The sequence below is a fragment of the Schistocerca nitens genome, chromosome 1 (genome assembly GCF_023898315.1).
Source record: "Schistocerca nitens isolate TAMUIC-IGC-003100 chromosome 1, iqSchNite1.1, whole genome shotgun sequence".
Taxonomy (NCBI): Eukaryota; Metazoa; Arthropoda; class Insecta; order Orthoptera; family Acrididae; genus Schistocerca; species Schistocerca nitens.
Genome location: NC_064614.1, coordinates 592,780,295 through 592,808,055, shown reverse-complemented (window position 1 = coordinate 592,808,055; position 27,761 = coordinate 592,780,295). Strand labels below are relative to the sequence as shown.

Sequence of the window (27,761 nt, the reverse complement as noted above, 5' to 3'; positions counted from 1 at the left end):
CACATCAAAATATTCCTATTTTGGTGTTTTAAGTTCCAGATGGCATTTTCAAAAGTTTTGGCTAATGTCATTTTTCACACACTTTACTGTTTTAATTATTTTTAGTGTTCTTTACTTCTATCAGTAAAAAAGTAACCATTATAGTATCACTTTGTTGTCCGTCTGTTCGTCTATGTGCCTGTCTGCCCAACGCGTTGGAGCCCTCTTTCTTAGGAATGGGTAGGCACATCAAGTTGAAATTTATTTCACATTCTGAAGTCTAATGTCTCTTGGTGGTGTAAAACATTTAAGCTTCTAAATCAACGCAGTCAAAATATATGGCCATTTAGGTCACAAATTTTAACACTCATAAACTCATTCATCAAAACCTGTAGAGTACTTCTCATTGATCTAGACTAATGAAATTTGACAAGAAGCCAGGTTTCACAGTACGAATAAGAGAAAAACTCTGAAAGTGTTGGAATTCCTAGGACTGATATCTCATCACTATCGATATCAATAACAAGCAAAAACCGTTGAGGTTGGACAAACTATTTACATACATAATTAACTTTGTAGAGAACCCTTGGTGTGTGAGTTCTACTCACACTTATGAAGATTTATTTTTTATTTTTCTGGGTATTGTACAGATGTCAGCAAAGTCTTCCACTTGCATTTGCATTATAATGACAACTAAAAAGACTAGTAAGTGGAATTCAAAATACTCACACAGGCTACTGTGCTAGTATCTTATAGAATAAATGAAAATATCCATCTAGATACCTGTTTGGAGACCTAAGGTATGATTTTTCATATCTCACACCCAGTGCAAAGTCCAAAGACATATTGAAATTTGAAACTGCTGTTTATTTATTGCTCCCTGGTAAATTCCTCTATGCTATAGAGGCAGTAGTCAATTGAATATGCCTTCAGTCTGACTTTAAGACCTCCTAGTGTGTCTAGTGATTTCATTTCTGGACAGTCTATTGTAAATTTTTATACTTTACTAAAATGTTCCCCCTAACAGGGGTAGATGTTACTTGTTCAGTGGGCACTCTTTCTTTTGTCTATATATAATTCTAAATCTACATCACTTCTATACTCTGCAAACTACCTTACAGTATGTGGCAGAAGGTACTTTGTGTATGACTCACTTCTTTCCTTTCCTGTTCTAGTCTCAAACAGTTTGTGAGAAGAAAATTTTTGAAAAGACTCCATGTGAGCTTCAATCTCTCTAATTTTATGTTCACGATCTTTACTTGAGATATACATAGGAGGAAGCAATATGTTGTTTGACTCTTCTAGGAACATGAACTCTCAAAATATTAACAGTAGCCACATCTTGATGCAGAAAGCATCTCTTCCAGCATCTTCCACATAAGTTGGCTGAGCATATCCATGATAATTTTGTGGTTACTAAATGAACTTATAACAAAATGTGCTGCTCTTCTTTCAATCCTATTTCCTCTATCAGTCCGATATGGTACACATTCCAAAATGACTAGCAATATTCAAACACCAGCGTTGCTTGAACAACAATTTTGTAAGTTTCCTCCTATGTGGGTATTCTACACTTTCTAAGGATTCTTCCAATGAATCTCAGTCTGACATCTGCCTTATCTGCAGCTAGTTTTATATGGTTGTTTCACTTGAAATCCCTCTGTGTGCATATGCCTAGATATTTTATGGATGTAATTTCTTCCAGTGATTGTTCTGCAATTATGTAATCATACATTAATGGGTCTTTCTGCATATTTATGCACAGTGCATTATTTTTTGTTTTTTATGTTGATGGTCAACTGCCAATCCCTGCACCAACTGCCAATCCTATGTGACTTCGTGCATTTCAGAACAATTTTCTAGTGTTGTCATTTTTCTTTGTCTACAACAGCATCATCTGTGAAAAGCCTTGTGTAATTTCCAACATTATCTGCTAGGTGATTTACATATTCTTTGAAAATTTATAATCGTATGAGACTCCCTTAGGGGATGCCCAAACTTGCCCTAATGCCAGGAGATTCTTCTACACAAAAGACTTGGATTTTTAATTGCATACTTCTTAACAAACACAGCAGTCTCCTAAACATACACTCATGCCAAGTGGACAATCCTCTTTTCCAGAATAGTGCTTCACAGAATGTTCTTTTCCTTCTTTTCTATTATTTCTATTATTTCCTTCTTTTCTATAATTTAAAAAGAAAGATTCATCTAAAAAAGCTGCAAACAGTGAGCTGTGTTATGCCAAAATGTAAGATCATATTGTAACTCAGAGTAAACACAAAAACAAAATAAATATTTTTTCAGTAATGTTTGCTACACTATTTTCAATGACTCATTGGAGTGTTTGTGTCCTATGTAATATCATTCTGGAGCCAAATTCTTTAACATTTTGTGCTATTTACATTGACTGAATAGTTTTGTCATGTATGTTTCTCTTATAATTATTTTAGTTTCTTGGATTGTGTCAGTTTAACGTTAAAATACCTACCAGTTTCAAAAAAACAAATACCTCATTAGCTACTCCGAAAAATTTTCAGGTTATCTAGATTTGAGGATTTAAAGTACCTGTTAACCACATGGCAAGTAAGAGTGTTTCATTGTAAACCTGGCTGGCTAACTAGTAGTGTACTGTTTACAGGCGTCTCTTGTTCCAGACAGGAGTGACTATATTCTTTGGAAAATACCACAGTATTCAAGCAAATATTAAGATACTAACAGATCATAAAGAGTGGCTATTTAATAAAACTGAGAATGAAGTAGCTTTTCTAAAGTATGCATTACCCTTCTAATTTACTAGCTGAAATTTAGCTGGTACATGTGGTATAGTGTGGTGGCTCAGTGGTACCTGGCTTGGTAGGTCATCATATTTGGTCAGAGGGCAGGCTGCCCTCTGCAATAAAAAAAGCTGAGTAAAGTGATCAGTGATGAACTTGAATGAGTGTCAGATGACATCTGCCCCAACCAAATGCTATGAACAATAGTTAAGAAAATGAAAAAAAAGAAAAAAGGAAAAGTGGTAAAGTGCCAAACTATAAATCCAAAGGTCTCTGATTTGGTCCCCAATCAATCTTAGGATTTTTGTCTGTCACTTATCACTTCTTTCACCTCTGGCAATGTTTATTGATGTGAAAAATGGCGAGCTGCATGGTGGTCCAGAATACCTACAGTTCAACAACTGTAGGTCCCCCTATAAATGGCTGGATCAGTCAATTCAAAAGTCAGAGAAAGTGTAAGGCATTCCACCTCCAACAGGACCCTGAGTAGTACAAAATAACCTTCAGACTGATAACTGCTTTACTTGAAGTATAAATAGTATTAAGCAAAGTTATGACAGTTTATTGTTAATACATTGTACAAATTATTTTTATTTTTTGTTGATGATACCTTGATTGTTCCCACCACTAACAGTTTACCTTCTTGATGGGGTCAATGGAACATCATGAACAAATTAATTGATTAATTAATTAATTATGTGATGCCTGGATTGTTGGTTTTTCCAAATGCAGTCTCTTATTTATTGCTAAGGTTCCACACAATTAAGCACTACCTTGTACCTACTGTGGGAAGCATTGCCTTTGTCATGGCAGATCAGGTAATTTATCGGTGTGAATGTGCACTAGCATCATTACCCTTTTTTCCCCCTATAAGGAAAGGAGGGATTCCTTGGCACTCTGTACATGTGTTGAATAGCCTAAAGTGGACTTATTGAACTTAAGTGTATTAGGATTTTCTCAGAACACTGTCATCTTGTCTTCTCCTGTCGCTTCAAGGTGACAGACATCTCAGTGTTACAGGTTGTAAATTCATATGGCAAATGAATGAATAAGAACAGTAGCATATACTCTGGACTCTGAATCACAACGTATAATGCAAAGAGAAAAAGGAGTAAAGAAATATTTTGTGAAGAACTAATTGTTTGTTGCAGAGTATGTTTTTTGAATGAAGCATACAAACTCTTACAAAAACTGGTATTTTTAAGCAAAATAATGTTTCCACTGTTAAATAAAGCACACAAACATTCTCAGTGCAAGGTGAAAAATACATTATGTGCAGTGACAAAGCTAATGCCCTAGGCTGGGCTCATAACACATATAAAGAGAGTCAGCAAGGTGTCTGAAGTACAGTTGATTGCTATGAATGCTCACAAAAGCAAAATGTGCCTATATGCTTAAATACATGATAACTGTGCCATTGTCATTGAGAAATGTATCCATTTACATATGAGTATGGGCATGTTAGCACCAGTTAGTATACAGGGTGTATCAAAAAGAATCATCCGAGTTGGCAAGTCTATATTTCTGAAACTAATAAATACAATGAATTTTGTTTTTTGATGAACGGGAAACTCAAAAAGTTTTTTTCATACCTTTGCATAGGTGTTCAACATGCCTCCCTTGAGATGAATGGCATATGCCAATGCAGTATTCAAACTGTTCCCACATTGCAGCGGGCATTTCTTGAGTTGCAGCTTGCACATCTGCTGTTATGTGGTGTCTCAGTTAATTCATTGTTTTTGGTAAGTGAGGCACATAAACAGAGTCTTTTATAAACCCCAACAAGAAATAATCACATACAGTTAGGTGCAGTGATCTTGGATGTCAGTAATGTAATGCTGAATCATCCATCCTTCAATAATCCTTTCATTTAAAAATTCCTGCACTTCCGGATGTCAGTGTGGTGGTGCTCTATTCTGTTGCTAAATGAAGTCATTTGAATCAGTCTCCAACTGTGGGGAAAGAAAGTGCTCAAGTATATTGAGATACATGCTTCCTGTAGCAGCATTTTTGACAAATAAAAACGGACTATACACCTTTTCCCGTGAAACTGCACAAAACACATTACATTTTGGAGAGCTCCTCTCATGTTGTCAAGCTTCATGTGGTTGTTCCATACCCCATATTCGCACATTATGACAGTTCATCTTTCTGTTTAAATGGAATGTTGCCTCATCACTAAACACTAAGCTTGGAAGAAAACTGTCATCCTCCATCTTGCTAAGAACAGAATTACAGAACTCCATATGTTGTTGTTTGTCACCTTCATGAAGAGCTTGCAGTAGCTGAATTTTGTATGGTTTTATGTGTAAATGTCAGTGCAACACATGCCAGATGGACATAGTGGCATGTTGAACTGTCGAGCTGCATGGCAAATCGATTTCTGCGGGCTCCTTATAAAACTATGGAGGATGCAGTGAATGTCTCTATCAGACACTCAAGTATGGCCCAGCGATTTGCCTGTACACAAAAAATCTGTTTCTCAGAATTTTTCATCCCATTGTCTAATGCTCTGTGCTGTAGGTGGATCCACACCATTCCTAGTATGAAAGTTGTGCTGAACAGTTATTACTGACCCACACTGTGCAAAATATAGAACACAAAATGCTTTATGTTGTCCCAACACCATTTTTACTAGAACTGAAGTGGGCACACTCCGCTGCTACCTAGCAGGAACCACGTGGAAATCAAGAGTTTGCTCCTTCCAACAGCATGTTGTTCATGCTCGTATCTCAAATAACATAATAGTTATGATTTTTTTTTTAAATTGGATGATTCTTTCTGAAAAACCCTGTACTTTACAGAAGTTTCCAGGTATGTGTGCTTATGCCTGTTAATTATACCTTGACTCATTCTTAATCTCTGAAGGATCTCTACTTCATGATGGAATTTACAGATCATGATGTGAAAGTGAATGCATCTTGAGATTCATTATGGGGAATGCAGCTGAGCAGCCTATGATACCACTTTATGTAAATTTCTCAGTACGTGCTGTGACATTGTTGTGGTGTTTGTTTAACATCTGATAAAACATGGACCTAAAAATGTAATGTGGAAATGTTTCCACTTGTGCGACAGTAAATCTGACACAAACTCCAGCCTCTTCAACAATCAGTTGTGAACAGCTCCACTCTCACTCAGAATGAGATCTAATGCCAATAAGTCATGGGACAAAAAGATCAATGAAGGCCTTGTTACTGTCAGACAATTGATAGAAATTAACTCCAATGGAGGGTTAGCAATAATATGGCAAACTAACGATTGGGGAGAGTGCAGGATGCATGGCTTGCCATGAGGAAATTGCCTGATGGCAAGCTGTGGCAAATCACTCTTATCACAGAGAATGGAAAATAGGACTGGTCCCAAAAGCTCCTGTTATTAGCCTTATTCTTAGCTGTATATAGAGTTAATAGTTGGGTCATAATTAAGAAGTGAAACATCCATAATCCAAACCATATCCTTAGTGCAATATCTGGAAGGATATGAAATGAAACAATAACATGGGCTCAGTTGTGGGTAAAGTAGGTGGCAGATTTTTTTCTTTGGTAGGATACTGGGAAAATGCAGCTAGACAACAAAGGAAACTGCTTGCAAAACATTTGTGCATTCCATCCATACCTACACATATCTAAGACATATTAATAAATTAAGGCCCCCACAAAGATTCGTCTGTGAGTGTGGAAAGGATAATGCCAGGAGCTAATGTAGCGATTTTGATAGGAATAGATTGACTGATTCATGAGGAAAAGGTGCTACGGCACATAAGTCCTCTGGCCGTAGATACTTAGTATGTTACTAAATGGCTAAGTCACCAGGTCACAGTTACGGGTTGGCTATCTAACAACTTCCGGGGAAAGAAAAATTTGATTTTAAGTATGTTCAAATGGTTCAAATGGCTCTGAGCACTATGGGACTCAACATCTGAGGTCATCAGTCCCCTAGAACTTAGAACTACTTAAACCTAACTAACCTAATGACATCACACACATCCATGCCCGAGGCAAGATTCGAACCTGCAACCGTAGCAGTCACGCGGTTCCGGACTGAAGTGCCTAGAACCACACGGCCACCGCGGCGAGCCTTTTAAGTATGTCATGTAATTATTGACAAAATTTAAAAATTACAATTGGTGTCATAATATATTCACTAAGACATGATCTGACATTACGGGCTTAACACAATAAATCAAGTATTAAAATTAGAAACTATCAATATGTCTTGAGGCAATGTAACTCACAGAGCACAAACTGTCCAGTATTTTAGATTGGGAGCACTTAGTAACTTCGAATAAACTTGATTCATAATTTCAAAGCTTTTTGAAAATTTTTCTCGCTGCCATCCCCCACAAAATATTGAAAGAAAAAAGTTAGTCACATACTTTATTTTCACTGTGTATGCTGTAAAACTTCAGCATCAGGTATGACATATTAATTTGTTTCATTTTTATCACTAACTCTGTTCACAAGACATTTTGCAAACAGTATCTGCATAGATCCACATAACGTACCAGCAAAATTATACCACTGTACAACACAAAGTTCAGGAGATATGTCATGAACATTGACTTGCATGAAAAACTACCTTTTCTAAAAATGGAGTGCAAATTACCTAGACTATACTCACCCAGTATTTGATAATGAGAGCACTTAGCAAGTTCCAAAAAACCTTAAGCTCAAAGCCGTCTTGTGTATGGGAGTTTGATTCTTTAAATAAACCACGGAAAACCCTGAAGTGGTAGAAACTTGAAGACATAAACCAACTACCCAATGTTTTAAGGAACATTCTTGCAAGCGGAATCTAGGAATATACTATGGCTCCCTATGTACCACTCCTGTAAGACATATAAAGTAAAGGGTAGGCTAATTACAGAGCGCACAAAGGTGTTTAAACAATAATCTGTTCCACTCTGGCTCATAATGTGCCCCAACATGGTGTAATCGACTGTATCCAGCCATATAATGACCAGCAGACAGTGCTGAATTCTGCTGCCAAGAGAAGCAATTTGAAAATTTCTTGTTGTTAAAACAAAAGTCCTAACTACACCACTCTTTCATGACTCTTTGCTTCCTAAGGGCTGGAGCCTAGCTATGTATCTGCAGTATTTCACCACTGCCTGTGCAATATCTGCAGACCTCAGCTGAATAGTTCCATTGCACATTGCACCAATATGTGTCCACCTGCCCCTCTCCCAGCAATCTTATTGATAATTTACCGTATCAAAGTGGATTTAGTGGGAACTTCAAGGGTTTTCAAGAAATATCAAACTATGATATCTGTTTGCTCTCCTCAATAGTTCTTTCAGATTTCGCCACAAGGTTTTCTGCAATTAGTCAGTGTTCTAACCATTTTAGAGTTGTACGCCTACCCTAAACAGCAGGATAGCCCTCCTCATTTCACCAGCAGACACGTAATCCTTTTAGATGGCTTGATGGCTTTAGAATAGATGCATCAGTGGTCATAACATGATCCACCCACACCTAGCTGCTGCCACAGTGTCAGAACACAGGTCCGAACGCTGTTGCAGAGCCAACGGAAAATGCATGCGAAGTTCAGAAGAACGCGAAATCCCGAAGATTGGCTAAAATTTACAGACGCGCGAAATTTGGCACGGACTTCAATGCGAGATGCCTTTAATAGGTTCCACAACGAAACATTGTCTCGAAATTTGGTAGAAAATCTGAAAAAAATTCTGGTCGTATGTAAAGTACACAAGTGGCAAGACGCAGTCAATACCTTCGCTGCACAGTGCCGATGGTACTGTTACCGATGACTGTGCCGCTAAAGCGGAGTTACTGAATGCAGTTTTCCGAAATTCCTTCACCAGGGAAGACGAATAGAATATGCCAGAATTTGAAACACGAACAGCTGCTAGCATGAGTTTCTTAGAAGTAGATACCTTAGGGGTTGCAAAGCAACTCAAATCGCTTGATATGGGCAAGTCTTCAGGTCCAGATTGTATACCGATTAGGTTCCTTTCAGATTACGCTGATACATAGCTCCCTACTTAGCATTCATATACAACTGCTCACTCACCGATAGATCTGTACCTACAGATTGGAAAATTGCGCAGGTCGCACCAGTGTTTAAGAAGGGTAGTAGGAGTAATCCATCGAACTACAGACCTATATCATTGACGTCGGTTTGCAGTAGGGTTTTGGAGCATATACTGTATTCAAACATTATGAATCACCTCAAAGGGAACGATCTATTGATACATAATCAGCATGGTTTCAGAAAACATCGTTCTTGTGCAACGCAGCTAGCTCTTTATTCGCACGAAGTAATGGCCGCTATCGACAAGGGATCTCAAGTTGATTCCGTATTTCTAGATTTCCGGAAAGCTTTTGACACCGTTCCTCACAAACGACGTCTAATCAAGCTGCGGGCCTATGGGGTATCGTCTCAGTGGTGCGACTGGATTCGTCATTTCCTGTCAGGAAGGTCGCAGTTCGTAGTAATAGACGGCAAATCATCGAGTAAAACTTAAGTGATATCAGGTGTTCCCCAGGGAAGCGTCCTGGGACCTCTGCTGTTCCTGATCTATATAAATGACCTGGGTGACAATCTGAGCAGTTCTCTTAGGTTGTTCGCAGATAATGCTGTAATTTACCGTCTAGTAAGGTCATCCGAAGACCAGTATCAGTTGCAAAGCGATTTAGAAAAGATTGCTGTATGATGTGGCAGGTGGCAGTTGACGCTAAATAACGAAAAGTGTGAGGTGATCCACATGAGTTCCAAAAGAAATCCGTTGGAATTCGATTCCTCGATAAATAGTACAATTCTCAAGGCTGTCAATTCAACTAAGTACCTGGGTGTAAAATTACTAACAACTTCAGTTGGAAAGACCACATAGATAATATTGTGGGGAAGGCGAGCCAAAGGTTGCGTTTCATTGGCAGGACACTTAGAAGATGCAACAAGTCCATTAAAGAGACAGTTTACACTACACTCGTTCGTCCTCTGTTAGAATATTGCTGCGCGGTGTGGGATCCTTACCAGGTGGGATTGACGGAGGACATCGAAAGGGTGCAAAAAAGGGCAGCTCGTTTTGTATTATCACGTAATAGGGGAGAGAGTGTGGCAGACATGATACGCGAATTGGGATGGAAGTCATTACAGCAAAGACGTTTTTCGTCGCGGCGAGATCTATTTACGAAATTTCAGTCACCAACTTTCTCTTCCGAATGCGAAAATATTTTGTTGAGCCTAACCTACATAGGTAGGAATGATCATCAAAATAAAATAAGAGAAATCAGAGCTCGAACAGAAAGGTTTAGGTGTTCGTTTTTCCCGCGCGCTGTTCGGGAGTGGAATGGTAGAGAGATAGTATGATTGTGGTTCGATGAACCCTCTGCCAAGCACTTAAATGTGAATTGCAGAGTAGAAATGTAGATGTAGATGTAGCTGGTTGTGCAGCATTCTAGAAGCCTTGATGAGCATCCATTTTGATGGCTTCCTCATGGCACTATCACTTACGATATTGTAGTTCTCATTGCATTATTTGTGGTGAAGCATTTTACGAGGGGCATTCAATAAGTAGTGCAACACACTTTTTTCCTGTTGCAGATTGGTTTTATTCAGAATCCCAATACAACATGTTATTCCCCACTCTTTTGGCTACAAAAACCTGTTTCTCAACATAATCCCACGCACTGCAGTGACCTCACGCCACCTTACTGGGATGGCCAGTATGTCCACATGGTAACACTCTACTGGTCGATGTCAGAGCCAACATCTTACTGTATCGCTAACCTTCCCATCATCCCCGCACTGCTTCCCATGGAGTTCACCCTTCATTGGGACACTGGTGGTCCTTTGTTGCTCTTTATGGTCTTATTTTAGGAGCTGAGGAACCAAGCAGTCACAAAACTCTGAGTACTCCATCTGGTGGATGAGTTTGTCAGCATTACCAACAGACATGTCCAGTAGTGCAGTGAAATGTTTGTTTGTGATCCGCATATCAGCTCAAATGAAACTGTCCAGACGCACTAACATTCCACGAGTCACAATTGTAGGCAGCTGACCAGCATGCAGGAGATCAAACAGTGTTGCGCAACCTGGTTGTGATGGTGACAGATGCTTTGCCCAATGACTCACCATGCTTTTGTTCACTGCCAGATCCTCGTAGGCAATCCGCAAGCGCTTATTAATATCTGAGATGCTCTGATTTTGCACCAAAAGAAACTCAATAACAGCTCTCTACTTGGAACGCACGTTTGTTACAGACGCCATTCTGAAGGTTACATAGGAACTTCATGAAACTTATAGGGCTGAAGTGGGTATATTCCACGAAGTCCCACAACAAAATCAAGGTTTTTTCAACCGACATTGGCCGAGAAAAAAATGTGTTTCATTACTTATTGAACGTCCCTTGCATATCAGATGGGTGTGCATGAGCCACTGCTAACCGGTCAAACTTTAATAAAAAATGCTTTGCGACGGAGAAAGAATATTGTTGTACTGCTAAACATACGAAATTGTCCAAAAATGGAAGAGTACAGAGGCCGCATTGTTTATCTTTGAATAAGAGTTGCTTTACTTTTTCGTATGATTTTGGAGGCCATGCAGGCTGTTTCATAAACCGTCACTGTAAAAGCAGCAACAGGAATGACAGAAGACAATTTTCACAACACCCCAACGTTCCTAGAGATGAGTGGAAAAGAGAGTAGTGTCTCTGTGATTGTCAATGGACTGTTTCCTCACTTTTATGGTCGACATCAAAGACTTCAATTAATGGAGAGAAATATTTGATAACAGGTATGGTGAAAAATATCGATGTTTCAAACGAAAATTTTGAATCCATGGAAAAATTTACTTCGTTTCCATCTGGTCGATAAAGAGGCCATTACAGATAAAACACAACCTCAAGTAAAACAATAACAGGGCCAGATAACGCCCACATCTTTTACAAAGGAACCATCACCTTAATCGACTTAGGAAAAGCACGTAACCCTAAATCTGAAAGCCCGGAGTAGGATCAGGGCAGTTTCTAGGTGTTTTAACGCCCTACGGGAATTGAAAAATGACGTCCTCTCATTTTCAGTACCATCAGTATCCCCAATATCACCCGCGCCCTCCCCCCCCCCCCCCCCTCCACCACCGCTAACAATCAATGGCACAAAAATGCGCATCATGTATTATATTTTTAATCATTAAACTAAGGTGATCAGACGTCCTCATTTACTGGGAACAGTCCTCAATTTTCATATTTTGTCCTCAATTCCCTTAAAACCTATTGAGGAAATAAATGTCCTCAATTTCTTATTTTTTGTCCCCGGTTTTTGAAATTTCCCAAAATAACTGAAACAGGAAGAATGTGCTTAACATTTTAAGCTGGAACTCAGCTGAATATACCAGTACAACCAAATTCAGCATCAATTATTTAGTTTGTTTAACAGTAAGAAAATGGACTAATATAGGTGTGGAACTATTTTCTGGTGCGAATGAATTTTTCCTTGAATTTAGAAATTATACTATAATGGGAGACATGCCGAAGCAATACCCAAGGGGGAAGAGAATGGGTGCTTAACGCCCGCATATTTGAAAATATTGTAATCTTGTCAAGTACTTTATAGTTTAAAATGTTGAAAAAAAACTGTTTCTTATTTTTAACGATTTCTTATGCCAGATTCCGTAATTGTTTTGAATTTTTCAGTAAAACGTAATCCAAAAATTTAAGTCCTCGTAGTGAATGTGACTTGCAACAAATGCCACATTCATATTTTGAAGTTCAGAATCCTCCTTACACATTACTACATCTTTAAAGAGTATGTTGTGCATAAACTCAACAACAATTAACGATATTTGTATTTTTAAATTTTTTTGTGGTGGTCATAAAGCACCCTTCTTCTCTGTGTACGCGCTATGGAAAACATTGGTATTGTTAAGATTATTGTGAAAGATATTTTCAGTTTTGGACGATACTTACACATCAGTACCTATTTAAAAATGAGCTTCTTAAAATAAAACTTAGCAATTACCTTTTTCCACATTATGGAAAATGCTTTAGTGTTTAAAGGTTTAAGTAATGTTCCTTATGCTTCTGAAAACAACTCTGTGTTTTAATTTTTCCTCTTTTTGATTTTTTCTCATTTGTTCAATTTTTTTCTGTTTGATTTGAAATTAATCTTTGGCGCCCCTAAAATTTTGCCGCCCTAGGCGGCTGCATAATCTTCCCTAATGGTAGAAACGGCCTTGATTAGGATTTCAACCCTGTTCCTCCTGACCAGGAGTTCTGCGTCTTAGCAAATGCGCCTTCTGACTTGGTAAATCACCTACAGGAAAATGCTGGGTTGCTTCCTTGAAGAGTTCTATTCCATTTGAAGTAGTGCTGGGTCTTTAATGACACACACATCACCGAGACATACTTTAATCGTCGTCATTGCCTCTCGTCACTTACATTGAAATACTGTAGTTTTCAGAGTGTCCTCGCGTAGCTTGAATCAAGACACCTAGTATTCACTTGTATCTGCCAGTTGGTCTACCACTTTCGTAAACCTCCTTTGGTACCAGGTTTCAACTGTACTCACCTTGTGGCGCCAGCAATCTTACGGTCGGTGAGAGGGTCCCAAGGTGGGAGCCGACCGTCCGGCGAAAGCGGTTCCGACGCTTCCACATCTTTCGGGGCAGCCGGCGCGACCGTCACTTTATACCTGCAACAGGAGCCGAACGTCAATCCTCATATCTCTCTCTACGGAAATACTGACAACTCTTCCTCTTTCTGAGCTCGACATCTCACTCATTAACTCATTATGGAGGGATGCTGACCCAGTTTTTCAAGATAGCAAATGGGAAGTTGCGGTACAGAAAATGACCCAGAGATCACCAGTATATATATATATATATATATATATATATATATATATATATATATATATATATATATATATGTGTGTGTGTGTGTGTAGTGTTATGAAACAACGTGTGTATAGTGTGTGCAGTGACTGATAGTGAGATATGAGTGAACAGTGTGGCACTACATTATTTAATAAGTTATTTGTAAAAAAAGTATTGTATACTAGGAGTAAATCTAATTATTGTTTCTAACTAGAAGTCTGTAAATATTTGTGTATACGTATTAGCTTATTTTAAATTGATCTAAACTTGTAAATAATTTGACATGTCCTGTATCCTTGTAAAAAGAGATCTACGAATGAATAAAGCTACTACTACTACTACTACTAAAACATGTTTATATTGTTAAGACTGAGCTGAAAGATATTTTCAATTTATGATCATACTTATACATCAATACCTCTCTCTCTCTCTCTCTCTCTCTCTCTCTCTCTCTTTCTTTCAGGACGAAGGAATTGCAGTGAAATGTAGAAAAAAGTGCACGCGCAGCGCTATTGTCTGATGTCCGAGAGTAATTATGTAGCATTCTGAGGGAGCTAAGAACTGGTGGATATCAGAAAGAACCCAGCGAAAGCAAGGCACACCCCGAGCTCATGGTTCTGGATAAGTGATACCTGCCTAGACAGCGGCTTTGTCATCGCAAGCGCTTCTAGCAAAGCTGCTACAGCTTTAAGTGAAAAAACATTTGCTTCGCTCTGAACCATGTTCCACAGCTCTGTGTGTGTGTGTGTGTGTGTGTGTGTGTGTGTGTGTGTGTGTGTGTGTGTGTGCGTGTATGCATGTTCGTGTGTACGTGCGCGAGGGTTTTCACAAGCGGGCTTACGCAATAATCGGCATTTTTTCAGAACTGTTCAATAAAATTAGGAATTATGGCCGAGATATTATCATAGACATACCGCAACTGTATATATTTTTAAATTATTTATTGTACCAATCTCATTTGCAAGAAGTTGCGAAATGCAGCTGGGACTGTGACAACAAATATTAAAAAAAAATACTGTACTGGTCTCAAACAGCTGATGCCTGTTGTTGACTGAAGTGAGTATTTTTGGTAACGACGTTAAAATATAAACATTTTACTTGTAGTTTGGTTCATAGATAAGCTCCTTTCTGAGTATCCAACTGACAGATCATATTATACAGCATTGTATACACAAGAAAGAATCTATACGCTATTACTTTTACTTCATGCCAATGAAGTCACCTTGGCTTGGCACGACGAATCGAGTTGCTCTGAAATATGTTCAACAGCTATGTGTGTGTGCGCGCACGCACGGCAGCAAAAAGTATAGCTTTTGACTTAGTACATTGGAAACAGATCTCTCACATTGGTACGACAGTACACAACGTATTCAGAAAAAATCTTCAACCCTTATCGGCTGGAGTTACGGTAAGCGTTCAAGTCTGACGATATACCGAGACATGCAGTGCGATGAGGAAATTACTACACTTTTCGAGGCAGTTGGCCATGTGCTTGAGGAGGCCACATTGTTCATGAAGTCTCAAATTTTCTTGTCACTTACAGGTCGGCGGAACGGAATTGCATACACGCAACAGCAACTCCTTGCCACGAGAAAAATGTGGGACGTCCAAGGCTGACACGAAGCTAGACAACAAGAACTCACTCCACTTGTTTGTCTTGTTCCGATATATCCATTACTTCCCAACTTAAAAATGTTTCATGGTACACGAACTTATCAGCTACAAGCTTCGTACAACAAGGAACGGAGGATACCAACTGGAAGAGAATATTAAACGTAAGTCGCGGCATAGTAAGAAGCTGCTACGAAACTGGTGGCGATGCATCTGTTAGACAACCAGTATTGATTTCGAATATTCAAGAATAAATGTACATTGTGGAAGGATCAGAATGACCTCAGATGATGGTCACAGGACAAGGAACCTGCGAGTGTTTTGCTTCGGCGATCTACGGTCTCTTTAACACCTTTAATGATTGTACTGTTGTAATTAGTTCCCTAATATCATCGTCTTCTACACATAATCAATCTTGAAGGTAGTGTACCAACCTCACATGCTGCCTCCAGTAAACCCACTGTTGAGTTGGTTCCATTTGTTTGTCTTTGAATTTCCAGCTGCCATTGGGAGTTTACTTGCTTCACCTGTAGTTCCTGGGGTTGGACAATCAGGAATATTCCCTCTAACCATCCCACTGTGAAGAATTTAGTTCTAAAGTGTTCAAACATGCAAGCAACATATTCTGTCCAAGATAACTTTCTCCTGTTCGTATTATAGACAATATTTGGTTATCGCATCACATCGAAACAGATGTTGGTTCTCCTTTCTTAAACAGCCATCAGTATCTTACTCTAGAGCGAAGACCTTTCAGAAAACTGCACTCAAACGTTAATACACTACGGACCATTAAAATTGCTACACCAAGAAGAAATGCAGATGATAAACGGGTATTCATTGGACAAATATATTATACAAGAACTGACATGTGATTACATTTTCACGCAATTTGGGTGCATAGATCCTGAGAAATCAGTACCCACAACAACCACCTCTGGCCGTAATAACGGCCTTGACACGCCTGGGCATGGAGAATGTGCTGGCCAGGGCAGCAGTCGAACATTTTCTGTATCCAGAAAGGCCCGTACAGGACCTGCAACATGCGGTCGTGCATTATCCTGCTGAAATGTAGGGTTTCGCAGGGATCGAATGAACGGTAGAGCCACGGGTCGTAACAAATCTGAAATGTAACGTCCACTGCTCAAAGTGCCGTCAATGCGAACAAGAGGTGACCGAGACGTGTAACCAATGGCACCCCATACCATCACGCCGGCTGATATATCAGTATGGCGATGACGAATACACGCTTCCAATGTGCGTTCACCGCGATGTCGCCAAACACGGATGCGACCATCATGATGCTGTAAACAGAACCTGGATTCATCCGAAAAAATGACGTTTTGCCATTCGTGCTCCCAGGTTCGTCGTTGAGTGCACCATCGCAGGCGCTCCTGTCTGTGATGCAGCGTCAAGGGTAACCCCAGCTATGGTCCCCGAGCTAATAGTCCATGCTGCTGCAAACGTCGTCGAACTGTTCGTGCAGATGGTTGTTGTCTTGCAAACGTCCCCATCTGTTGACTCGGGAATCGAGACGTGGCTGCACGATCCGTTACAGCCATGCGGATAAGATGCCTGTCATCTCGACTACTAGTGATACGAGGCCGTTGGGATCCAGCACGGCGTTCAGTATTACCCTCCTGAACCCCCGGTTCCATATTCTGCTAACAGTCATTGGATCTCGACCAGCGCGAGCAGCAATGTCAAAAATGGTTCAAATGGCTCTGAGCACTATGGGACTCAACTGCTGTGGTCATCAGTCCCCTAGAACTTAGAACTACTTAAACCTAACTAACCTAAGGACAACACACACATCCATGCCCGAGGCAGGATTCGAACCTGCGCGCCTAGAACCGCGAGACCACCGCGGCCGGCGCAGCAATGTCGCGATACGATAAACCGCAATCGCGATAGGCTGAATTCCGACCTTTTCAAAGTCGGAAACGTGATGGTACGCATTTCTCCTCCTTACACGAGGCATCACAACAACGTTTCACCAGGCAACGCCGGTCAACTGCTGTTTGTGTATGACAAATCGGTTGGAAACTTTCCTCATGTCAACAAGTTGTAAGTGTCGCCACCGGCGCCAAACTTGTGTGAATGCTCTGAAAAGCTAATCATTTGCATATCACAGAATATTATTTCTGTCGGTTAAATTTAGCGTCTGTAGCACGTCATATTCGTGGTGTAGCAATTTTAATGGCCAGTAGTGTAGATGAAGCAGCAGTGTACTTAACCTCGGAGTTTTTGATGCGAAACTTACACGGAGCCTTTGGATTCGAAAAGAAGAACTGTTGTAGAGCGCTGCCTATGCACACCTAAAGCAATGGCTATCATTTTCTTGTGGTGTAAAAAGCCAGTGGAGAACTGCTACTAGCGTGGCAAGCTTTGACAGACGCTCCCCGCGGAGAATAATAACATGGGTCGGATGAAGCGGCGCAGCGCACAGCGAGAATTCGGCGACTGGACGTAGCGCCGGTGCGCCGGTCGACCAGAGGCCGCTAGCGTCATCCCGGTGCCCAGCCACCTATACAGTCGCAAAGATCCAGGTCCGCTTTCTCGTCTTAAGTAGTGCTTTCTCTTCCCTCCCCCGCCTCCCACTTGACCTACGATGTCCCTCTTCAGTGTCTAGACAAGTCGGCGCGCCGGTAAGTTCCTGTTTCACATTTACAGGGTGGTCGGAAACGGCCTGAAAAGCTTGTAGGGAATTGCAGGGTAAGCTGTGCTGAGAAATAATTGTTAAGAAAATAATTGGGTATGTGGCGCCGTATCTGAGTCAGTCAGCACTAAAGTTACTCAGGCCGCTGTGCGCGCAATTTCAAGCGTACCGCCTGTGACGGCGTCACCAAACGTGTTGGTTTCCTAAAATCGAACACGAGAGCATACAAAGATTGGACACGGGGCAGTAGTAGGGATCGAGCCCGAGCCAAGGGCTGACCAGCCTCGTGCACCATCATCTGCACTATGAGAGCGACTGACTGCAACTGTATCCGGCGGGTCGCTTGAATTTGCGCGCACAGCGGCGCGATTAGGTAACTTCAGGGTTAATTAGCTTGGAAACGGCACAGCGTGTCGAATTTCCTGTTAGCAATTATTTCTCAACACAACCTACCTGCAAGTTGAAATGAAATGTGTGTGAATTCCTAAGGTTCAAATGGCTCTGAGCACAATGGGACTTAATTTCTGAGGTCATCAGTCCCCAAGAACTACTTAAACCTAACTAACCTAAGGACATCACACACACCCATGCCCGAGGCAGGATTCGAGCCTGCGACCGTAGCGGTCGCGCGATTCCAGACTGTAGCGCCTACAACCGCTAGGCCACTCCGGCCGGCGAATTCCTAAGGGACCAAACTGCTGAGGTCATCGGTCCCTAGACTTACACACTACTTAAACTAACTTATGCTAAGAACAACCCATGCCCGCAGGAGGACTCGAACCTCCGGTGGGAGGGGCCGTGCGACCCATGACATGGCGCCTCAAACCGCGCGTCCTACCTACAAAGCTTTTCAGACTTTTTCTGACCACCCTATACAAAAGTACGGTTCATAAATACCTTCGGGTTCCAGAAGACGACTCCGCGAAAACTACAATACGTACAGAAAGACACATACCAGTGAATAGTTTACCTCCTAAGGTTTTAAACTCACAATACAGGTGCTCAATATGGTCACCGTTTGTGACACGGCAAATCTCGATACGTGCGTGCAACTGAAGAAGGTGTTGCGCCTGAGTTACACGGCAAATCTCAATACGAGCGTGCAATTAATTGAAGTTGCTGACATTAACTGCTCAAGAAGGCGCGACAGCACCCCACTTGGGAAGTCTGTTCAATGGGTCGCCTATCTGCTAGTGGAAACTAATTCGATGTGACAGTATCAGGTGGATGATTTGTCTATATGTTCTAACACGCCTGTCCCCTAGGAAAACTAAGCCATGGCACGCATTACGATTTGGAACTTTGAAAGATGCTACATCTAATGATGTGTGTAATTTTTCTGAATGTTTTGTAGTTTTTGCGCCTTCGTCTTCTGGAACCCAATAGATATCTTTGAATAACCTTGTACACATACTTCTAGCCATTAAAATTGCAACATCATGACGTCAACATGCAACAAACGTCGATTTAGTACGAATTGTACTACATTCTTGAACAAGTAAAAGTAGTTAGGACTAACGCCATCCATATGTATAAGGGGGCGATCAAAAAGTTTCCGTTCGAAGGCCTTACCAACACCTTGCCTGCATGTCATTGTGTTCATACAGGATGTTAGTTTTAACTGCAGACATAGAAATATCTCGAAAACTACATATCGGATCAAAACAAGTATAATTTCAATTTCTTTGTCTCGGAGGGGGACACCTAATGATACCGCACTCGACTTCCACCACACCCCGTACGTGGGTGGCGTGGAGCAACTTTGGAATCCTCAATGGGAACCCCTTTTTTTATTGCAGATTACGATTCTACGGAAAAATCTGTATACGTTTTGTCTGACGCATTTTCTTCGCTTTGCCACAGATGGCGCTGTAACCAGAGGCACAGAAAGGATACACAATCGTAATTGACGACATGCTACTCAATAGCCTTTGAATATCTAAAGACACGAGGGACCCCGTCTCCCTGCCGCGAGAACAGGACAGGCGAGTATTTCGTGACTTATAATTGGAAACCCCATTCGCAACGTTTCATTCCTCCGACGTGTCGAACACGGGAACTACTCAACGCGCCACTGCGGCTGTGGCTCGAGGCGAACGCTACTCTGCTTTTCCAGTCAGAGCAAGAGTTCAAACGTAGTACCGCCAACTTCAATACACTTAGCACTCCGTGGCCGCTCTTCAAACGACCGTACGCAGGAGAGAAGCATATCAGCAGGAATGTCAGCACAGGCGTTTCTGATGCAGTTGACCATGTCTTCATGGCCTGTGGGCACTTACTGTTACACCTTATCTTTTGAATAATCCCACAGAAAGAAATCTGGTGACGTCAAATCCGGCTACCTACGGGGCCAATTAATAGGGTCACCTATGCCGATCCACCGAACAGTATAAACAAGGTCTAATACATCATGTGCTTCAATTGCGTAATGCGCTGAACAACCGTCATCCTGAAACCACATACGTTGTCGAACGTCCAGGGCAATACGCAGCAGTAGTACCGGTAGTTCCTGTTCCAAAAACGTTCGATATCTGCGTTCATTCAACGTGCCGTCGATAAAATATGTTTCCCATGATGCCATATCATACATTAACCGACCAAGGACGTTGATGGTCAACTTGCCGTAACCGGTAGGGACTGTCCACGTTTCAGTAATGCATACTATGCCGGTTAACGCTACAATGGTTTGTGAATGTAGACTCGTCGGAAAATAACATTTCGGCAAAGAACGTGGGGGTCATTTGCATTTATTGACCTGCCCAATCACAAAACACCACCCGGTTATGGAAAGCGACGCCACGAAGTTCTTGATGCAGTGACACGTGGTATGGAAGGTACTTATGACGATGCAGTATTGTCACAATACTACCTACGGACATAGAGGAATCACAGTTTAATTGCCGAGCGCTTATCCCTGAGTTGTGGTCCTCTGCCGCTGGTACAGCTATTTAATTCATTTCTCCCGTAACACGTTTGCTTCCTTTCATTTTGCTGTTCTGTACGCTGCACTCTTACCTAAAGGGGTTCACAGCCTTGTAAAGAACGAACGAGAGCGAGATTTCTCTGGAAAGCGATAGGCATGCAAGGCAGCAGCAGCCTCAACATTTCTGCTGCGTCCTTCGTAAATCACTATCATATCAGTTTTTTTCTTCTACGGTTGCAATGTCCATTGTCAACTTGCACATCTATCCTCCAGATGACAGGTAGCTGTGTAAGCAGTAAACAATGCGCAAGTATTGTAATGTTTAGATTCTGCTGTCTGCTCTACGTCTGCGCAATACATGAGCTCTGGTCGCAGTATACTGTCTGTTATGATACGTCGTAGTTCGCTACGCCGCCACAATAGCGCTTCGAGTAGTTCCCTGTTCGATATGTCGAAGAAATACAACGTTTCGAATGGGATTTCCTATTAGAAGTTATGAAATACTGGCCTGTCCTACCTTCGTAGCATGGAGATGGGGTTCCACGTGCCATTGGATATTCAATGGCCACTGAGTAGCATGTCGTAAATTATGATTGTGTACCCATTTCTATTCCTCCGATTACAGCTCCATCTGTGGCGGTATGAAGGAAATGCTTCAGACAAAACGTATGCAGGTTTTATCTGCAAAATGAAAAAAGGGTCCATTGATGATTTCAAAGTTGCCCCCTGCTACCCACGCACGGGGTGGGATAGCGAGTCGAATGTGGTAACATTGTATGTCCATTTCAGAGACAAACAAACTGGAATTCTAACTTTTTTTGATCCGATGCGTAGTTTTCGAGATTTTTCAGTGTCTTCAGTTAAAATGAACACCCTGTGTACCTACATCGGAGTCGCGCTGGATTCCACACACGCTGCAGCAACGTCCTCAGACGGAAACTTTATGATCACTCCTTGTATTCAGGGTATCCCAGAAATGTCGAGACAGACTTCTCGGGAGTTATACAGGGCGTCTTGAGGAACAAATCGAGGACAGGAAGTCGTGCCCGGAAACGTCATTCAACGATGCTATAGACCGTCGAAGATACAGGCGCTGGCACCCGCCACTAGGCTACGGCTTCGGCAGCACACGTGACTTTGTATACTGACAAAATGCAGGCGGAACGACTGGCAATGTTGTTTATAGCGACTGATTGCCACGATCGCCAGTGGAGAAGATGAAGCTAGCTGCTGTTTAGACAGGCCTTTTCTCCTATGAATGAGATGCTCTGTTGCCTCGGTGAATAACTGTTTCAGACAAGAGTTTCCATTTGCAGTTTTGATAACGTTCCTTATGCCTTGACCACACTTTTATTTTTCCAACAGCATCACGCGTTGCGACATTACGTCATTTTCAAAGGCAGTGTTATGTCAGTCACATAAAATTGTTCATATGACTTGACATAACACTGCCTTTGAAGATGACGGTAAGTCGAAACGTGTAAGGCTGTTGGAAAAATAAAAGTGTGGTCAAGATATAAGAAAATATTTCATAAGTGCATCTAAATGGCCGCATCGTCTCACAGCATTTTCATGCAAACTGTATCTACAGTTTATTTTCTCGTGAAACCCTCTAAAACCTCCAATGTTTCTCGGTATACAGCAGAAAAATAAACTTCAGCTGGAAACTTGCGTCCGAAACTGTAATCGACTGAGGTAGCACAGCATCGTGAATTCAAAGGAGACAACGCCTGTCTTCGCAGAAGCTAGCTCGTGGAAATCAGTCACGATCACTGAATAACAAACAACATTGCGAAACGTTCCGCTTACGGTCCGTCAGCGTACAGAGTCACGTTTGTTGTCCAAGAACTAGCCTAGTGGCAGGCGCCGGCGCCCATAACTTCGACGCTCAGTAGCATCGTTGTATGGCGTTTACAGACAGGGATTCCTATCCTCGATTTGTTCCTCAAAACACCCTTTACAGCCCCTCGAAGTATGAAGCAACATTTCTGTATATAAGGAAAGATTACAAATTGTGTTTCTCATACAGAATCGCATCTCAGTGTTGGTTGTTTGCGTCACATAAAGAGAAATGTCTACCACAATGCGCCAGTATTATGCATGGCAGGATTGTGGCATAACGAGGGTGCGGTTTATCTTTCTGTGATGTTGCTGCTTGTATTGCACGAGATCCCGTAATGCCATGTGGACATGAAGTCACTGTAGTAAGGGGGGCCATACTCAGCGCCATGCAGGATCTCAGTGACCCAGCAGCGACACTACTGGAAGCAGAAGTGGCAACATATATTTTCAGATGAATTCTGGTTCTGCATTCAGCTTTACAAAGGACATGTTAGTGTGCAAGGGCACCAAGGAGAACGAACATCGCAGATTACATTTGTCATAATCGTAACAGACCAGCATCTGATGTGATGGTTCAAGGGTGCCATCAGGTAGACAACACTATCACCTCCAGTTTGTATGGGCAGTAAATTGGACTGGGGATGCCACTGGGTACACAATACGATTACCCCCAGTTTGCATAGCTAGTAAACTCGACAGCAGCCATTACATTTCTAATGTATTAAGGCTGATGGTCATGTCCTACCTTTGAGGTTTCCATGACATTTTGTTTCAACGAGATAGTTCAAATATCTCTGAGCACTATGGGACTTAACTTCTGAGGTCATCAATCCCCTAGAACTTAGAACTACTTAAACCTAACTAACCTAAGGACATCACACACATCCATGCCCGAGGCAGGATTCGAACCTGCGACCGTAGTGGTCGCGCGGTTCCAGACTGTAGCGCCTAGAACCGCTCGGCCACCCCGACCGGCTCAACGAGATAGTGGAAGACCAAATGTTGCCCATTGATCCATCTCGATACTGATGGATTTCACTTGGTGTTCTGGCCAAACGATCACCAGATCGCCGGCCGAAGTGGCCGTGCCGTTAAAGGCGCTGCAGTCTGGAACCGCAGGACCGCTACGGTCGCAGGTTCGAATCCTGCCTCGGGCATGGATGTTTGTGATGTCCTTAGGTTAGTTAGGTTTAACTAGTTCTAAGTTCTAGGGGACTAATGACCTCAGAAGTTGAGTCCCATAGTGCTCAGAGCCATTTTGATCACCAGATCCGTTACCCAAAGGCCGCGTGGTTAGGGGCGCCATGTCTTGTATTTAGTGTAAGTTAGTTTAGGGACCGATGACCTGAACAGTTTGGTTCCAGACGAATTCACACACATTTGAACATTTTTTGTTACCCAAAGCAAATGTCTGCACACGGGTTGCCCACTGACTGGTACACCACACTCAACTGCCACACTGGTGTGTCTGCTGTAGAAATGAAGCAGCATATAATGACGTATTCGTGTCTGTTTTCCGAGATCAGTTCGACTTGATGCCCTGTCAGGTTAGAGCCATTGTTCCTGACAGAGGTGGGATCTGTGTGTACTAAACTTCACACTCTGTAAACCTCAAATCAGGATGATACAGAATTCCTATTACACAGTTATAGGTGCTATAGAGAGGGATTAGAACAGCAGTATTTGGTAGTAAACCCATGAACGAAAATGCGGCGTTTGTAAGATAAACGACTTTGAAAGAATGGTAAAAGATACACTGCGTGTGCATCAACCAAATCGTATCTGCGTGAACTACAACATATGCTCGAAGTGGCGACCACGAGTTTCGTTGCACAAAGTGTACCTACGAACACTATTCACATGCACGCCGTCCAAAAGTCCTGCAGTGTCCCGAATGACCTCCGCTGCAGCCATTAGACGTACAAGGAGATCTTCCTGTTGTGACTTCACAGGAGCCTCGTAAACAATACTCGTCTAGTACTCCCACAGGAAACATCCACAGGTGTTAAGTCGGGCAATAGTGGTGGACAACGAATCGGTCCGCGGCGACATATCGACCTGTCCGCGAATGTTTGGTGAAGGTGCTGACGGACGCTACGTGAAAAGTGGGCCGGCGCGCCATCATGCTGGAACCACATCGTCCGACGGATATGCAATGGCACATCCCCAATTGCTGCACTAGTACATCCTGCAGGAAGTCAAGTAGCTGTGATCCTTTAGAGGGGGCGGTAGAATACACGGACCAATCAGACGACCGTGGATGTTACAAGCTCACACGTTAATATCGAAACGATGTTGAATTAATAGGGATGTGTGGCATGAGGGTTTTCCTCATCCCAAATGTGGCTTTAGGACGATTGAGCAGACCTTCTCTTGTGAAATGCGCCTCATCTATGAAAAGAATAATCCGAGGAAAGTCGACAAAATGGTGTAGGAACCGCGCATAGTTATCTGCGCTAAATCAGTTGGACACATTACCTGCGCCCATTGGAGGCGGGATGGGTGAAGTTGCAGTTTATGGTGAACTTGCCAGAAGCTGCTCTGGGATACATCCACGGAACTTGCGATGTTGCGGGTACTCGTCGACTGGTTCTGGTCGACCAGTTGGAGGACGTCGTCTTCCACGTAAATAGTGCGACGCGTCCGGCCACGACCGCAATCGCCCGTATTAGCCTTGAAGGTGCCGGTTTCCCGAAGCCGTTGTTCCAGTGCCGCAAAATTGGCATGTGGTGGACAGGGACGACCCGAAATCGTTCGTGATACAGGCGTTGTCCAAACTGACCATTTCGTCCACTTTCGCCATAGATGAGCAACACGTCAGTATACTCGGAAAATAAGTACTGTGCCATTTTGTAAAGCGCTGGCTTTCTCGGTCTGTCAGTGGCAATTGATGTATATGCGCTTCAGTTCATTGGGTTATTCTCTGATGACACGTGACGTTACATCACACAAGACATCACTTGACACGAGACAGAGCACTGTCTTTATCAATCTGTATTACCTTCCATCGTTCAAAGCCGTTTATCTCCCTAAAGATGCGTTTCCAGATATGGGTTTACTACCAAATATAGCTGTCCTGAGACCCGTCTACAACACCTATAACTGTGTAATGGGACTATGAATCACCTTGCATAAATTTGATAATGTATTCTATAAGCTCTTCAGTACATTGATCACTAGATCATGGCACTACATTATACTAGTATCCGTGACTTAAGAATGAAAGTAATTTTCGCATGATGTGTCACTGGCATGTAAACTAGATCGGTGAACGTTGAACCATACATAGAAAGAACTGCTGCAATACAGTACTATTGCAGCATACAATGCAATTGAAATAACACTTTTATTCCAAGACAAGAATAGCACTGAAGTCACCGCTATTTATGAAGGTCCCCTGAACATTGAGAAAAGCAGGACATGGTTCTTAGTAGGGTGTATGATCGCCACGGAGGGCAGTGGGTGCTCAGCAGCGTGATTTCACGCTGGCCATAAGGCTGGCAAGGAGTTCTTGTGATACGGCATACTATTCCTCCATCAGCGCAACTGACAACTGGTGGATGATCGTCAGAGTATGTGGACGTGCTGCTGTATGTCGCCCCAATACATCCCACACGTGCCCGATGGGATTTAAGCCTGGGAAACGGGCAGGCCAGTCCACGCGCCGAATATCCTAATATTCCAAGAGGTCCTGCACCTGCGCAGTTCAATGTGGTCGCGCATTTTCTTCTGTAAAAATGTGGTCAGGGCCGAACGCACCTCTCAAGAGTCGCACATGGAGAAGGAGTACAGGGTCACAATAATGCTGACTGGCAAATCTACTGTGTTCAAAGATCTGAAGGTATATACGACCGTGCAATATTATGCCTTCCCACACCCTAACACCTGAATCATGAACAATGTTACTGGGAGCACTCCTCTCGCCACATGAGAGTACGTCCAATGTTTTGAATATGATCGTTTTGATGGTCCAGTTATTACGGTGTGGGTAGGCCTAATGTCGCATGGGCGTACTGACTTCTAGATTTTTCAACACGGTACATTCACCGGGCAACGTTATTTGACACCGTGCTCCTTCCGCATGTTGGTCTTTTTAGAGGTGCATTCGGCCCTGACTTCATTTTTGTGGTTGACAATGCACGATCGCACTGAAATGCGAAGATGGATAAGCTCTCGGAACGGGAGGGTATTCGGCGAGTGGACTGGACTGACCGTTTCCCGACTTAAATCCCCACGAGCGCGTTGGCGATTCTTGGATGAGACGTATTGCGGCACGTCCATATGCACCAGTAGTTGTCAACAGCGCTGTCGGAGGAATGGAACGCACTGCCACAAGAACTCCTTGCCAACCTTGTGGCCAGCATGGGATCACTCTCCAGAGCGCCTACTGCCATCCGTGATTTAGAACCACTTGTCGCTTTTTCCAACGTCCAGGGAACAATCATAAATCGCAGTGGTTTCATTGTAATTATCGTCTTTGAATAAAGGTTTCATTTCTTTTTGTCTGATTTTGTGCTTCTTTCACTTACCTTCTTCACTATACTGTATAGTTATTTTCATGTATGATCCAAGTTGCACTGAGCTACGTTTCGTGGCACTGACACATCATGCGAAAGTTACTTTCGTCCTTAAGTTTCGCACACCAGCGTACATTAGTGGCACGTGCTCTTAAAAACTGGAATGTGGTAGTAAAATGACTAAATGACTCTCAGATAAACGAAACAAGGGGCTCGGATAAACGAAACAAGCCGTCAAAGAATTATTAGATAATTCCAACCTATAGAACTCCGCACCCCCTCCCCCACGTACACACACACACACACACACACACACACACATAAAACTAAAAACCAATAAATATAATTATAATAATAATGATAAATCCTCAAACCTACTCTCTACCCCCCTCCTCTCTCTCTCTCTTTCTCTCTCTCTCTCTCTTTCTCTCTCTCTTTCTTTTCACACACACACACACACACACACACACACACACCTCTGAGAAATTCAAAACAACCGCCATTGACATCTTCAACTATTCCACTGTCTGCCATCTTGTTTTCGCACCCTGTACTATTCCACTGTCCGCCATCTTGTTGTCCGCCATCTTGTTATTACAGCTGGTAAACAAATGGTTCAAATG

The 27,761-nt window shown here is 42.3% G+C and overlaps 1 protein-coding gene across 4 annotated transcripts in view; it reads right to left on the bottom strand.

Annotated features, from left to right (window-relative positions):
* LOC126256014 (proton-coupled amino acid transporter-like protein pathetic) overlaps positions 1–27,761 on the bottom strand; it is a 374,111-nt gene that overhangs the window by 51,665 nt on the left and 294,685 nt on the right. For all 4 annotated transcript variants that reach the window (XM_049955447.1, XM_049955449.1, XM_049955450.1 and 1 more), the window contains one exon: positions 13,283–13,405. In XM_049955447.1, coding sequence (XP_049811404.1) covers positions 13,283–13,405 — 123 coding nt within the window. The remainder of the gene's footprint in view (positions 1–13,282; positions 13,406–27,761) is intronic.